Source organism: Camellia sinensis, chromosome 4 (genome assembly GCF_055761805.1).
Source record: "Camellia sinensis isolate YWXY chromosome 4, ASM5576180v1, whole genome shotgun sequence".
Classification (NCBI taxonomy): Eukaryota; Viridiplantae; Streptophyta; class Magnoliopsida; order Ericales; family Theaceae; genus Camellia; species Camellia sinensis.
In genome coordinates this window covers 204,000,246-204,012,480 of record NC_138964.1, presented here as the reverse complement: position 1 = coordinate 204,012,480, position 12,235 = coordinate 204,000,246, and the positions used below count along the sequence as shown (strand labels likewise).

General features: G+C 36.5%; 2 protein-coding genes across 2 annotated transcripts; one reads left to right on the top strand and one right to left on the bottom strand.

The window, feature by feature from the left end:
- The first annotated feature begins 938 nt into the window (after positions 1–938).
- LOC114271609 (transcription factor bHLH93) lies at positions 939–2,902 on the top strand. The gene is made up of 4 exons (XM_028213223.2): positions 939–1,829; positions 2,046–2,216; positions 2,324–2,491; positions 2,592–2,902. The coding sequence occupies exons 1-4, from the start codon at positions 1,266–1,268 to the stop codon at positions 2,679–2,681; spliced, it is 993 nt and encodes a 330-aa protein (XP_028069024.2). The 5' UTR covers positions 939–1,265; the 3' UTR covers positions 2,682–2,902.
- A 327-nt stretch (positions 2,903–3,229) lies between these two features.
- LOC114271598 (uncharacterized) lies at positions 3,230–11,880 on the bottom strand. Its single transcript, XM_082924032.1, has 4 exons — positions 11,161–11,880; positions 9,032–9,468; positions 3,399–3,625; positions 3,230–3,309 (listed from the first exon to the last, which is right to left on the bottom strand). Exons 1-4 carry the CDS (start codon positions 11,779–11,781, stop codon positions 3,230–3,232), a joined length of 1,365 nt encoding a protein of 454 aa, XP_082780158.1. The 5' UTR covers positions 11,782–11,880.
- Between the last annotated feature and the right edge of the window lie 355 nt (positions 11,881–12,235).

The window sequence follows — 12,235 nt, the reverse complement described above, 5'->3', positions numbered from 1 at the left end:
TGAAATCAATCCTTTTTTACCTCTTCACCCTTGAGCAAAATGATTTGACATAACAACTACACACAATTTGGAAGAACTCATAACAGCGATGATTAGAGTATGTAGTGTTGTGTTGACACCAGAATACAAACATAAAACTTATTGAATGCAAACAACAAGAACAAGTAAGAGGCATAAGACAAACCAGAGCTATATATCACTGCTTCAAACTAGGGCTAAATGCACCTATAGAACAACTGGAAATTCAAAGTAGGTAGCAATCATTAGAAAAGTTAATGAAGTTTTTGTGTCACGGGGGGTGTTAATGCCATTAAGACATTTGTTATTGTCACGCTATTTACTCTAATAATGTATTTTTTTGTTTGTTATTCTGTTTGCTTTGTTTCGACCAATTGAATTGTGTTATTATCAATAATACCATTTCAGCTAGGGTTTAGGGTTTAGCTAACACCTAGGTAGAGTTGCTTTAGCTAGTCTCGACAAATTGGATTGTGTCATTATCAACAATACCATTTCAACTAGGGTTTTTGAACCGGATAAAATCTCATATGGAGGAGAGGACAAAACCAACCTAGCCAATGACCTAACAATCGCAAAAGGAGGAACAAAATGATACATTAGAAACAAACTACGCATTGTTTTCTATGCTTTGCAATAATAGAAGTGAAGACAGACAATTAACTAAAGCCCATGGAGCCGAAAACTATTTTGTCAAGCAAAAACCTTCCCACTGATTGGTTAAAACAATAAGGTGGTACCATTTAAAATCAATCAATGGGGAGTGTATCATTCATCCACGTATCAGGTGGGTGAACAAATCCAGTTAGGGCATTGAGAACCAAGTAGAGCCTATGATGCTCAAGCTCCATCCTTTGTCTTTTCAGACAAATTTGTGGGTCAATGCTTTTACATATATGTCCGTGATTGAAGTTTTCGGTGAAAAAGGCTAAAAAAAATAGAGAGAGAGAGAGAGGCAAATGCATATTACATTTCAACCTTATGCTCTAGGTGCTATTATAGAAAACATGCCATGAAAAATATTCTAATGCATTTATTATTGAAGTACCTTTTTATGTGTATGAAATAATTCTTCAACTTCATGCAACTTAATGTTATTTTGAGAGAGAGAGAGAGAGTTTATTCAACTTGGTCTTTAAGAGGAGTTACTAGCTTGAGGAAGAGAGGACTTGAGCTTTTCATCAAGCTTGCGTGGATTGAAATCCTTTATACTTGAGAGAGAGAGAGAGAGAGAGAGAGAGAGAGAGATGGAGCTTACTCAACATGGTCTCTTAGAGGACTTACTAGCTCCAACAAGAGACAGTTGGACTTCTTTTCCTCCTGGCGTGAATGACTACCTCTCTAATGGGTGGACCATTGAATCTTTCAATCAGAGCCAAATTTTCTCTACACCAAATTCTCCATTTTTAGGATTCCACTCACCATTAGAGCCCAACTTTCCCTGTCCTCTCAATGGACTCTACCCTTTTGTTGGTGGCTTTTCAGTACCAGAGATCGGTTCATCCTATGACAAGAATGGCACACTTCCATTTCCAATTCAAGAATACTACCCATCAATGGAGGATGGAGAATATGGCCTTGTCGGCAATGATCTCCACAGTTTGGAAGAAAGAATGAATAGCTGCAAAGTTGAGATTGAACCAACTACAAATATCCCGGTATTCAACGAGGGTGTTTGTGGAGAGAAAAAGAGTAGAGTTAGGAAGGTTGAGGGGCAGCCCTCAAAGAATCTTATGGCAGAAAGAAGGCGAAGGAAGCGACTAAATGACCGCCTTTTGATGCTCAGATCAATTGTCCCTAAGATAAGCAAGGTGATGTGTGACTCTTATTTGCTAAATTTTATTTCATCTTATTCTTATTTGTTTTCACACATCACAACTACAAAGATTGGCATTTCAGTTATATTGGTTTCACATTCATTATAGATCACTAGTATGCTTTGTGTACTTCATAGTTCACACAAGAATATTTTGATTTCATTACATTCTTTTTGTGTTTAACTAATAGAGGAATGCATGAATATGCAGATGGACAGGACATCTATACTTGGAGATACCATAGACTATATGAAAGAGCTCTTGGAAAAGGTAAAAAACTTGCGAAAAGAAGATAGAGGAGCCGATATGAATCAAGTGAATTTAATGGGCAACTACAAGGAGCTGAAGCCAAATGAACCACTAGTGATGAATTCCACCAAGGTATGACGTCTAAACTATATACATTAAAACCAATTAAGACACGTTAATCAAGCTATACTCACATACCCAGTTCATAAAATCGAATTTTCTGCCACAATTTTGTTTAGTTCGACGTAGTAAGGACAAACATAGATACCCGCATTGAGGTTTGCAGTGCAGCTAAGCCAGGACTATTGTTATCAACAATTAATACACTAGAAGCACTTGGCCTTGACATTCAACAATGCGTCATAAGCTGTTTTAATGATTTTTCGATGCAAGCTTCTTGTTCAGAGGTATATATATATGTTTGATCAAAATCATTTTACAATGACATTCAGCAAGCTTGCTTTATATGATCATATTATGCTCCTATTATTCTCTTAATGGTGACAGGGTATGGAGCAGCGAACAATGATGAGCACTGAAGACATTATAAAGCAAGCATTATATAGAAATGCAGGTTATGGAGGGAGATGTCTGTAGGAGGATTTGAAATAGATCTATGACATTTTTTTGAAAGCCTAAGTAGATGTATTCTATATCTGCTCGTCAGTGATTTGTTGAGTGAGAGGTTGAAATAATGTTGTCTTTTATGTGTTGCTTATCCAATATGTCTATGATCCATCCCACAGCTTAAAATGTTTTATCTGCTTCTGTTTGGGGTATTCATCAATACAAGGGTCAATTATTGTTCTCCATACAAACTTAGTCAACATATAGATAATGATATCAAGAGAATTTACTTATAAGTTTATGTGGCAGACAACGTTTCTGCCTTCATAACAGGAAACCCCTACTTGGATGACGTTTCTTACTCATAAACGCAATTCTGCACTCCCAAGTGCTCCTATTAAGGAATAAACTTACTAGCTCCAAAATGAGCAACCATTATGTATTATGTAATCTTTATCATGATTATAGGCAGCTAGGAGGGACCAAATTAGCAATAATGATGGTAAAACAAATAAGAACCTCAACAACACTTACGAATTAGCCAAGAATAAAATTGCCATAAGCAGGAATTGCTACTGCTACATATTCACAGAATCATGATTGCAAAACAATAGGTTGCTACACTGCAAAGCTTGCAGATCATCAGTTCCAGATACGGCTTCAACAAAAAAAATAAAAAGCATTATCTCAACAGATACTGATACAATTCAATGAATGGAAAAAGGAATTTTTAAGGTTCCTTTTCACCTTCATCGTCATCCCCATCAACGCAATCATCATCAAAATCTGAAAAATTACTTGTAGCATTAGACTTTAATGTTTGGAATTGATTGATAACATCTTTTGCATCAAAAGCCAAAGCATTTTTTGCAGCTTTAATAACATCCACTTTCTGGATATAGCTCTCCTTTCTATCATCTTTCCCTGGAATGGATTTGACTGCCCGTGCGGATGCTGCCTTTCTCTTAGCTTCCCTGCAATGTAACTGATCGATATATTTCTCATGTAAAGCCTTATTTTTAACCTCCTTTAGGACTGGGGGGCTCGCAAGAGTTGCTCCTTACGAGCTACTTGTTGGGTATATCTCTTTATTGGATTTTGAAATTTAATTAATTTGTTAAAGAATTTTAATTTGATTTGGTTTAAATATAATATATTTTAATATATTATATCTAATTTTTAGAGATCTAATTTAATTGGGTAACAATTAGGATTTGATTTCAAAACACAAGATTCAATATATATATATATATATATTGTTTTGTGTGTTCCAAAGTGGAGCCGAAGCACTGCCTTAATATTGATATTGATTGAATCAATTCAGTGGAGTCAAACTTGGGTGAGTGAGAAGTGTTACTTTTCTGCTCCGGTGTGTGGAAGTTTGTTGCTTCGGTTTTTGATCTTGTGAAACATTATACGTGTGCATTTTGATTGCTTTGGTGAGGTTGATTTGATTCGTTATTTTGGGTCTTTTTCAATTCTGATTCTGAAGATTTTGATTTATCTATTTGGTGATTTTATTATTTGAAATTCACCTAAGGATGGTTTTGTGAGACCATTGGTGTCCCGTTTGTAATCGTTTGGAACTTCTTTAGTTGATAGTGGAATCGGATTTCGATCCCGTGGACGTACCTCACATTGAGGGAACCACGTAAAAATTCTTGTGTTATTTTTTATTTAATTTTTCCGCATTAGTTTTTATTCTCATTGATTGATTTACTTGTGGGGAATCACATATTTTTCCTAACAACTGGTATCAGAGCTTACAGTTTATTTGGGTTTAATTATTTGTATAAATCAATGGAGGGGAATGTGGGTCGTATGTCTAGCTTCAATGGAAGCAATTGGGTAATAGTGGCAAACTCGAGGGTATGAAAGATGCTGAATGGAAAAGGCTTAATCGAAAAGCCATTGGTGTTATCCGTCAATGGATTGATGACAGTGTGTTTCATCATGTTGCTACTGAAACTTCGGCACATGATTTATGGAAAAAATTAGAGTCTTTATGATAGAAAATCAGCCACAAATAAAGCATTTTTGTTTCGTAAGTTAGTTAATTTAAAATATAAAAAGGGCAACCCTATTCCGGAACATCTAAATGAAATAAAGAGTATTGTTAACCAACTTGCTTCTATGAAAATTGTTTTTGATGATGAGTTGCAGGTTTTGATGCTACTTAGTTCTTTGCCCGAAAGTTGGGAGACTTTGGTTGTGACCGTTAGTAATTCGGCGCCCGATGGAGTTGTCACAATGGGCCAAGTCACTAGTAGCCTGTTGAATGAAGAAACTATAAGAAAATCAGCAGGTTCCTCTCATTCAGAAGCATTCGTTGTGAGAGGCCGAAGCGAACAAGGGGGAGGAGTAAGACTCCGCATGGTCGTGATCAAAGCCGTGACAAATCAAAAGATGGTTCTTTTTCAAAGAAAGACATTGAGTGCTATTATTGCCATAAGAAAGGGCACATGAAGTGAGAATGCAGAAAGATCAAAAACAAGGAGAAAAGACGTGACAAAAGTATGGATAAGAAACAAGAAGACACAACGGCAGTTACCACTGATGATCTTATGGTCGTTTGTAAAGATGTTTGTATCAATTTTGTGGGCCAATAGAGCAATTGGGTGATTGATACCGGTGTTTCTTTTCATGTGACTTCTCGAGTTGATTTCTTTACTACCTACACCAAAGGAGATTATGGTTCTGTTCGAATGGGTAATGAAGGTTTGTCCAAGATTATTAGCATGGGTGATGTTTGCTTGGAAACAAATTTGGGCTGCAAGTTATTGCTTAAAGATGTGAGGCATGTTCCCGACATTCGCCTCAATTTGATCTCTACTGGGAAGCTAGATGATGAAGGCTTCAACAACAAATTTGGTGATGGAATATGGAAGCTCACAAAGGGTTCTTTGGTGGTGGCTAAGTGCAAGAAGACTCATACACTTCATTCGATGTAAGAAAAAATTTGTAAAGGTGTTATCAATGCACTTGAAGATGATACTTCTACCGAATTGTGGCACAAGCGGCTTGGCCACATGAGTGAAAAGGGACTGCAAGTATTGTTCAAGAAAGAACTTCTACCCGGTTTGAAAGGTACACATCTTAAAACTTGTGTTCATTATTTGGCGGGTAAACAATATAGAGTTTTTTTTCAGAAAAATGTTGCTTCTAAAAAGGAAAATGTTTTGGAGTTGATTCATTCTAATGTTTGTGGTCCTTTAAAAGTTAGAACACATAGTGGTGCACTTTATTTTTTTACTTTCATTGATGATTATTCAAGGAAAGTTTGGGCTTTTCTACTAAAAACTAAAGATCAAGTTCTAGAAGTATTTAAGCATTTTCAGGCCATGGTTGAAAGAGAAAAGGCCAGAAATTGAAGTGCATCCAATCAGACAATGGTGGTGAATACATTGGGCCATTTGATGAGTATTGTCACAGCCAAGGTATTCGGCACCAAAAGACAGTTAAGAAGACTCCTCAACAAAATGGCATTGCCGAGAGGATAAATCGCACCATTGTGGAAAGAACAAGGTGTTTGCTTTCATAAGCTAAATTGCCAAGATCCTTTTGGGGTGAGGCAATGATGACAGCGGTTGACATGATCAATTTGTCTCCTTCTTATCCTTTGAATGGTGATGTTTCAGAAAGAGTTTGGACCGGTAAAGATGTGTCTTATGAGCACTTGAGAGTGTTTGGTTGCCGAGCTTTTGTTCACATTCCAAAAGATGAGAGGTCCAAGCTTGATAGTAAGTCAAGACAATGTATTTTTCTTGGCTATGGACGTGATGAATTCGGATATAGATTGTGGGATTTAGTCGACAAGAAAGTCATTCGAAGTCGTGATGTTGTGTTTCTTGAAGACCAAACAATTGAAGACTTTGGCAAAGGTGATCAACCGAAGCCAAAAAGTAGTGATCTCATTAACATGGATCCATCTCCTTCATCTTCAGTTGATGATGAAAATAGGGGAGATGTGCAGCCACCCATTGAAGATGTAGATGATGATGCTAATCCTAATGAAGTTGAGCCAGAAATTGAGGAAGAGCATCCAACTCAAGAACCGCCACCACAACTTGAGTTGAGGAAATCTATAAGGGACCGACAGCCTTCAAGAAAGTATCCTCCCAATGAATTTGTGTTGATTTCCGATCAAGGGGAGCCTGAGAGCTACCAAGAAACAATTGAGCATGCAAAGAAAGGTGATTGGAAAAAGGCCATGAAAAAGGAGATGAATTCCTTACTTGAAAATCACACCTATGATTTAGTGAAGTTGCCTAAGGGGAGGAAAATTCTGAAAAATAAGTGGATTTTCAAATTGAAGAATGATAGAAAGAATCTGAAGTACAAAGCATGTCTTGTTGTGAAAGGCTTTGGGCAAAAGAAAGGTATTGATTTTGATGAAATTTTCTCGCCAGTTGTAAAGATGTCTTCTATTCGGGTTGTACTTGGCATGGCTACAAGTATGAACCTTGAAGTTGAGCAACTTGATGTGAAAACCGCATTTTTTTATGGTGATCTTGAAGAAGAAATTTACATGGAGCAACTAGAAGGTTTTGTAAAGAAAGGGAAAGAGAAATTTGTTTGCAAATTAAAGAAAAATTTGTATGGCCTCAAGCAAGCCCCGCGGCAATGGTACAAAAAATTTGACTCTTTCATGATGAATAATGGTTTTTCTAAAACCACTTCGGACCATTGTGTGTTTGTGAAAAATTTTCCGAATGGTAAATTTATTATTCTTTTGTTTTATGTTGATGACATATTAAACAGGTTGAAATTGGAGTTGAGCAAGTCTTTTGCTATGAAAGATTTGGGACCGGCAAAGCAAATACTTGGTATGAAAATTGTTCGTGATCGCAAAAAGGGGCTGATTTGGTTGTCTCAAGAAAACTACATTAAGAAAGTTCTTGAGAGGTTCAACATGAATAAAGCAAAGCCGGTTGGTTGTCCACTTGCAGGTCACTTCAAGCTTAGTTCGAATCAATGTCCTACAAGTGAGAAAGACAAGGAAGAGATGTTAAAAGTTCCTTATGCTTCAACAGTTGGTTCTTTGATGTACGCTGTGGTTTGTACAAGACCGGATATTGCTCACGCCGTTGGTGTGGTGAGTCGTTTTCTCTCTAATCCGGGAAAAAAACATTAGGCAGTGGTAAAATGGATTCTAAGGTATCTTCGAGGGACTTCGAAGGTGTCTTTGTGTTTTGGGGATGGTAAGCCGATGCTTGATGGGTTCACAGATTCTGACATGGCCGGTGATGTTGATTCTAGGAAATCTACTTCGGGGTATTTGATGAGTTTTGTAGGGGGAGCTGTGACATGGCAATCTAAATTACAAAAATGTGTTGCTCTCTCAACTACCGAAGTTGAATTTATTGTCATTACAGAAGCTTGCAAAGAAGAGTTATGGTTTAAGAAATTTTTGCAAGAGTTGGGTTTGAAGTAAGAAAAGTATGTGCTTTATTGTGATAGTCAAAGTGCTATTCACTTGAGTAAAAATTATACTTTTCATTCGAGATCGAAACACATTGATGTGAGATACCATTGAATTCGTGATGTGTTAGATTCGAAACTGTTACAACTTGAAAAGGTTCACCCAGATGATAATATTTTGGATATGTTGACTAAGACTTTGTCGAGGGACAAACATTTAAAGTGTCGAACTTTGACGGGTATGATTGATGTCTTCACCTAAGTCGATAGGGGGAGAATTGTTGGAGTATATCTCCTTATTGGAGTTTGAAACCCAATTGGTTTGTTAAAGAATTTTAATTTGGTTTGATTTAGGTATAATATATTTTAATATATTATATCTAATTTTTAGAGATCTAATTTAATTTGGTAACAATTAGGATTTGATTTCAAAACCCAAGATTCAATATATATATATATATATATTTTGTGTGTTCCAAAGTGGAGCCGAAGCAGTGGCTTAATATTGATATTGATTGAATCAATTCGGTGGAGTCAAACTTGGATGAGTGAGAAGTGCTACTTTTCTGCTCCTGTGTGTGGAAGTTTGTTGCTTCGGTTTTTGATCTTGTGAAACATTATACGTGTGCATTTTGATTGCTTTGGTGAAGTTGATTTGGTTCGTTATTTTGGGTCTTCTTCAACTCTGGTTCTGAAGATTTTGGTTCATTTATTTAGTGAGATCTTTCCTCTTGTTTATTTGTAATTATTTGGAATTCACCTAAGGGTGGTTTTGTGAGACCATTGGTGTCCCGTTTGTAATCGTTTGGAACTTCTTTAGTTGATAGTGGAATTAAATTTCGATCCCGTGGACGTACCTCACATCGAGGGAACCACGTAAAAATTCTTGTGTTGTTTTTTATTTAATTTTTCCGCATTAGTTTTTATTTTCATTGATTGATTTACTTATAGAGAATCACATATTTTCCCTAACATTACTGAGTTGTGAAAGGTGCTTCTTACAAGCTGAATGGGATCTCTCAAGGCATTTCTTAATATATCCAGGCTTTTCTTGTTCACATGTTCGAGTTGAAAATTTTACACCCTGCGGGAAATCTTGAGTTGATGGATCAAAAGTGGACTCAAGAACAGAGAATAAATCAGCATCAAAATCTCGGTCCACATTATAATGCTTTTGTAGTAATTGTCGCACAGTCTTCTGCACAAGATGACTCTTAAGTTTATGGCCACTTGGCCCTTTTGTCTTTGACTCTGAAGATTTAAGCAATGTACTTGCCGAGAGAGACATGAATGATGAATTTGTATTGCTCATCCTCGAACGTGTTCGAGGTTGAGGTGGTGTCAAATGGTCAGAATGCACTTTATTAAAACAATCCTTTGCAAACTTTCCAGGTACCTGCAACAGGTTTTGCAATTGTAACATCAACTCAAAATCAATCCGTTTTGAATAGAACATTACAGGTGGTGACAAACTACCTTTTAATATTTTAAAGATAATGTATGGGTTCACAGCTTGTATCATTCAACAAAAGGAGATTGCAACGTAAACAAAATGGATATGAATTCTATCTCTATGACTTCATAAGTTCTATGCATATTCATAAAGACAAACACACACACCTAGTACCACTTTTACCTCTATACTCAAGAATGCAGTGAATCCTAACTAATGCAGGAACTCTATCTAGGGCATATACTCTGTCAGATGATATTTCATGATGCTTTCCTTCACTACCTCAAGCACTATTATGTTTAACCTTCATCCTAGATTGTCTTCTTAAATTGTACTGTGCCCAACAAAGCGAATTATTACTCTTTTACCAACTATTATTTGCATACCCCACAAAACCCTCATCCCAAGTACTTGAGAAAGGCTATGCAAGTATTTCTTTCACCATTTGGCTTTATATGTCAAATTTGGTCTATGTTTGTGTGCACATGACATAACCTTACAAAAATTTATGTGAATATGTCATGAGAAAATTACTTTTCTATTTATATACATACATGCATAGCGTACATGATATATATACACATATATCTCAATGTCCTTAATGTATCTTTTATCCTACTTTTTTTAGAATTTGTCGTGTCAACGTATATGTATGTTGTCATACCCGTATCCCATATCTATATTCCATGCATCATAGTGAACTGGTGACTCTTTTAGCACATTTGAGTTATCTCACTTGTGATGGTGACAGGGACCACATCTACATAAGATTGTGTGGATGAAGGAGAGAAAGAAAGAAAAGGTTACGTGTTAGCATATTGTTTGCTACTTAAATTTGCACGTGCGCATTTGCTTACTACAATCAAGAAATCTGGTACAAACAAGGGTAAATTCTAGAATATATTCAGATTTGGGCATTGTCGTCATATATAAATAATGTACTATTGGTATATGGACTAAAATTTATGTCATTTAAATCAGCCAGATGTGTTCTGATCCTTAAATCTTTTTAATTAAAGTTAAGCCTAAAGTAAACATTGCATGCGATCAAGAAGCTTCTTGCTCAAGATTTTTTTTTTTTTTTTTTTTTGGATTAGGTATCGCACAAGATGTTGAGAACGAAGAAAAGCTCAAATGATAAACTTCCCACATAATGATATATTTCTTTTTATTTAATATTGAATAATTTGAAAACAAATAAACTTATTGTTGAACCATAAAAAATTGCATTAAGTAAACATCACAACAAGCATTAAAATTGCATGTATAAGCATCTCCAACCCTTTACCAATTTTTTCATCTAATTTGATTTCAAATTTTAGAAAAAAGCTTCATTTGATATGAAATGCTCCAATCCTTTGATCAAATTTTCATCAAAATCTTTTTAAAAATTCCCTTGTTATGCCAAATTTCCCTTTTCATCAAATTTGATGGGGCGGAAAAAAAAATAAAATCATCTCCAATGCTTCATCTTTTTAATTTTTTATCAAATTCAAATTTGATTATGGATTTGATGACTTCTCAATTTGGTGAAAAAAATGACTCTTTGATGAAAAAAAAGGTGAATAATTGGAGATGCCTTAACAAAGACACAAAGCTCATTGATACCAATAGCACCAAAGAGTAGCTAATTACCAGGTTAGCAACTTTCTTCCAGAAATGGGGTGTGGGAATCGCACTAAAATAAGCTCTCTGCAAGGCCAATTCTTGATCCTTAGTCCAACCTTGAACAATTCCATGACCTTCCTCAACTCGATTTCTCTTCCTCTTTTTACATGACTTAGCAGCACCCGCTTCATCTCTTTCTATATCTGATACAACCTCATTCTCAGAATCCTCACTTCGTGGACTCTTGATAAACCCATTACACTTATCTTCGCAAATCTTTTCCACACCCTCATTGGGGTGGTTTCCCTGACTCGAACTTCGTGTCGCAATCTTCTCTCTATTACCAGCAACTTGGTTAACCCCACCAGCCAATATTGCAAATCTTCTAGACCCAGTGTTTGATTTCTCAAAAATCTTCGATCGACAGTCTGATTCATCGACCTTCTTTAAAACATGTTCTAGGAAAAGATTCTGGGTTTTCTTCAGAGAACCCTTTTGTGCTGAGTTGAGCGAAGGAAGATGAGGTGGTGAAGATCGATGCTTTGGAAGGAGTCTCGGAGATCTTCGGAAAGAAGTGGTGGGTTGTTCTCTGTTTGTGGAATTTCGTTGGGGCATTTTCACAAACACTTGGTCGGCTTGTTCTTTCATTGAGAGAAGGATTTGAGAGGGAAAAAACCGTTAATTGTCAAGTTCAAAAAAAATAATGGGTGAGTTTGACGGGAAATTATTCAATAATTTTGGAATACTATGTGTGCGTACCGGATTCCGCACTAGATGAAAGTGGATCGATACTCTGCACTCGGTTGGACTATCCAGGGACTGAAGTTCCTATGACAAGAGGCACCGTTAGAGCTACCCAGCCGGGGTTGGCCGGATGACCCCTCCGGTGTGGGAATTAGTGATCGGAGAAGGGAGTTGAGTATGGTTTTGCTTGGAATAGTTGAGTTCTATTCAGTTACCTTCAATGTGAAGTTCATGTAGTATATATATGTTGTTCCTTGCTTGCTTCTCAAGGTGGATTCATGGAACTTGGATGCTGCCAGATGTCCTTTTGGCATTGCCCATGGTGGGGGACCACCTGTTAGTTGCCAATAGATGCATA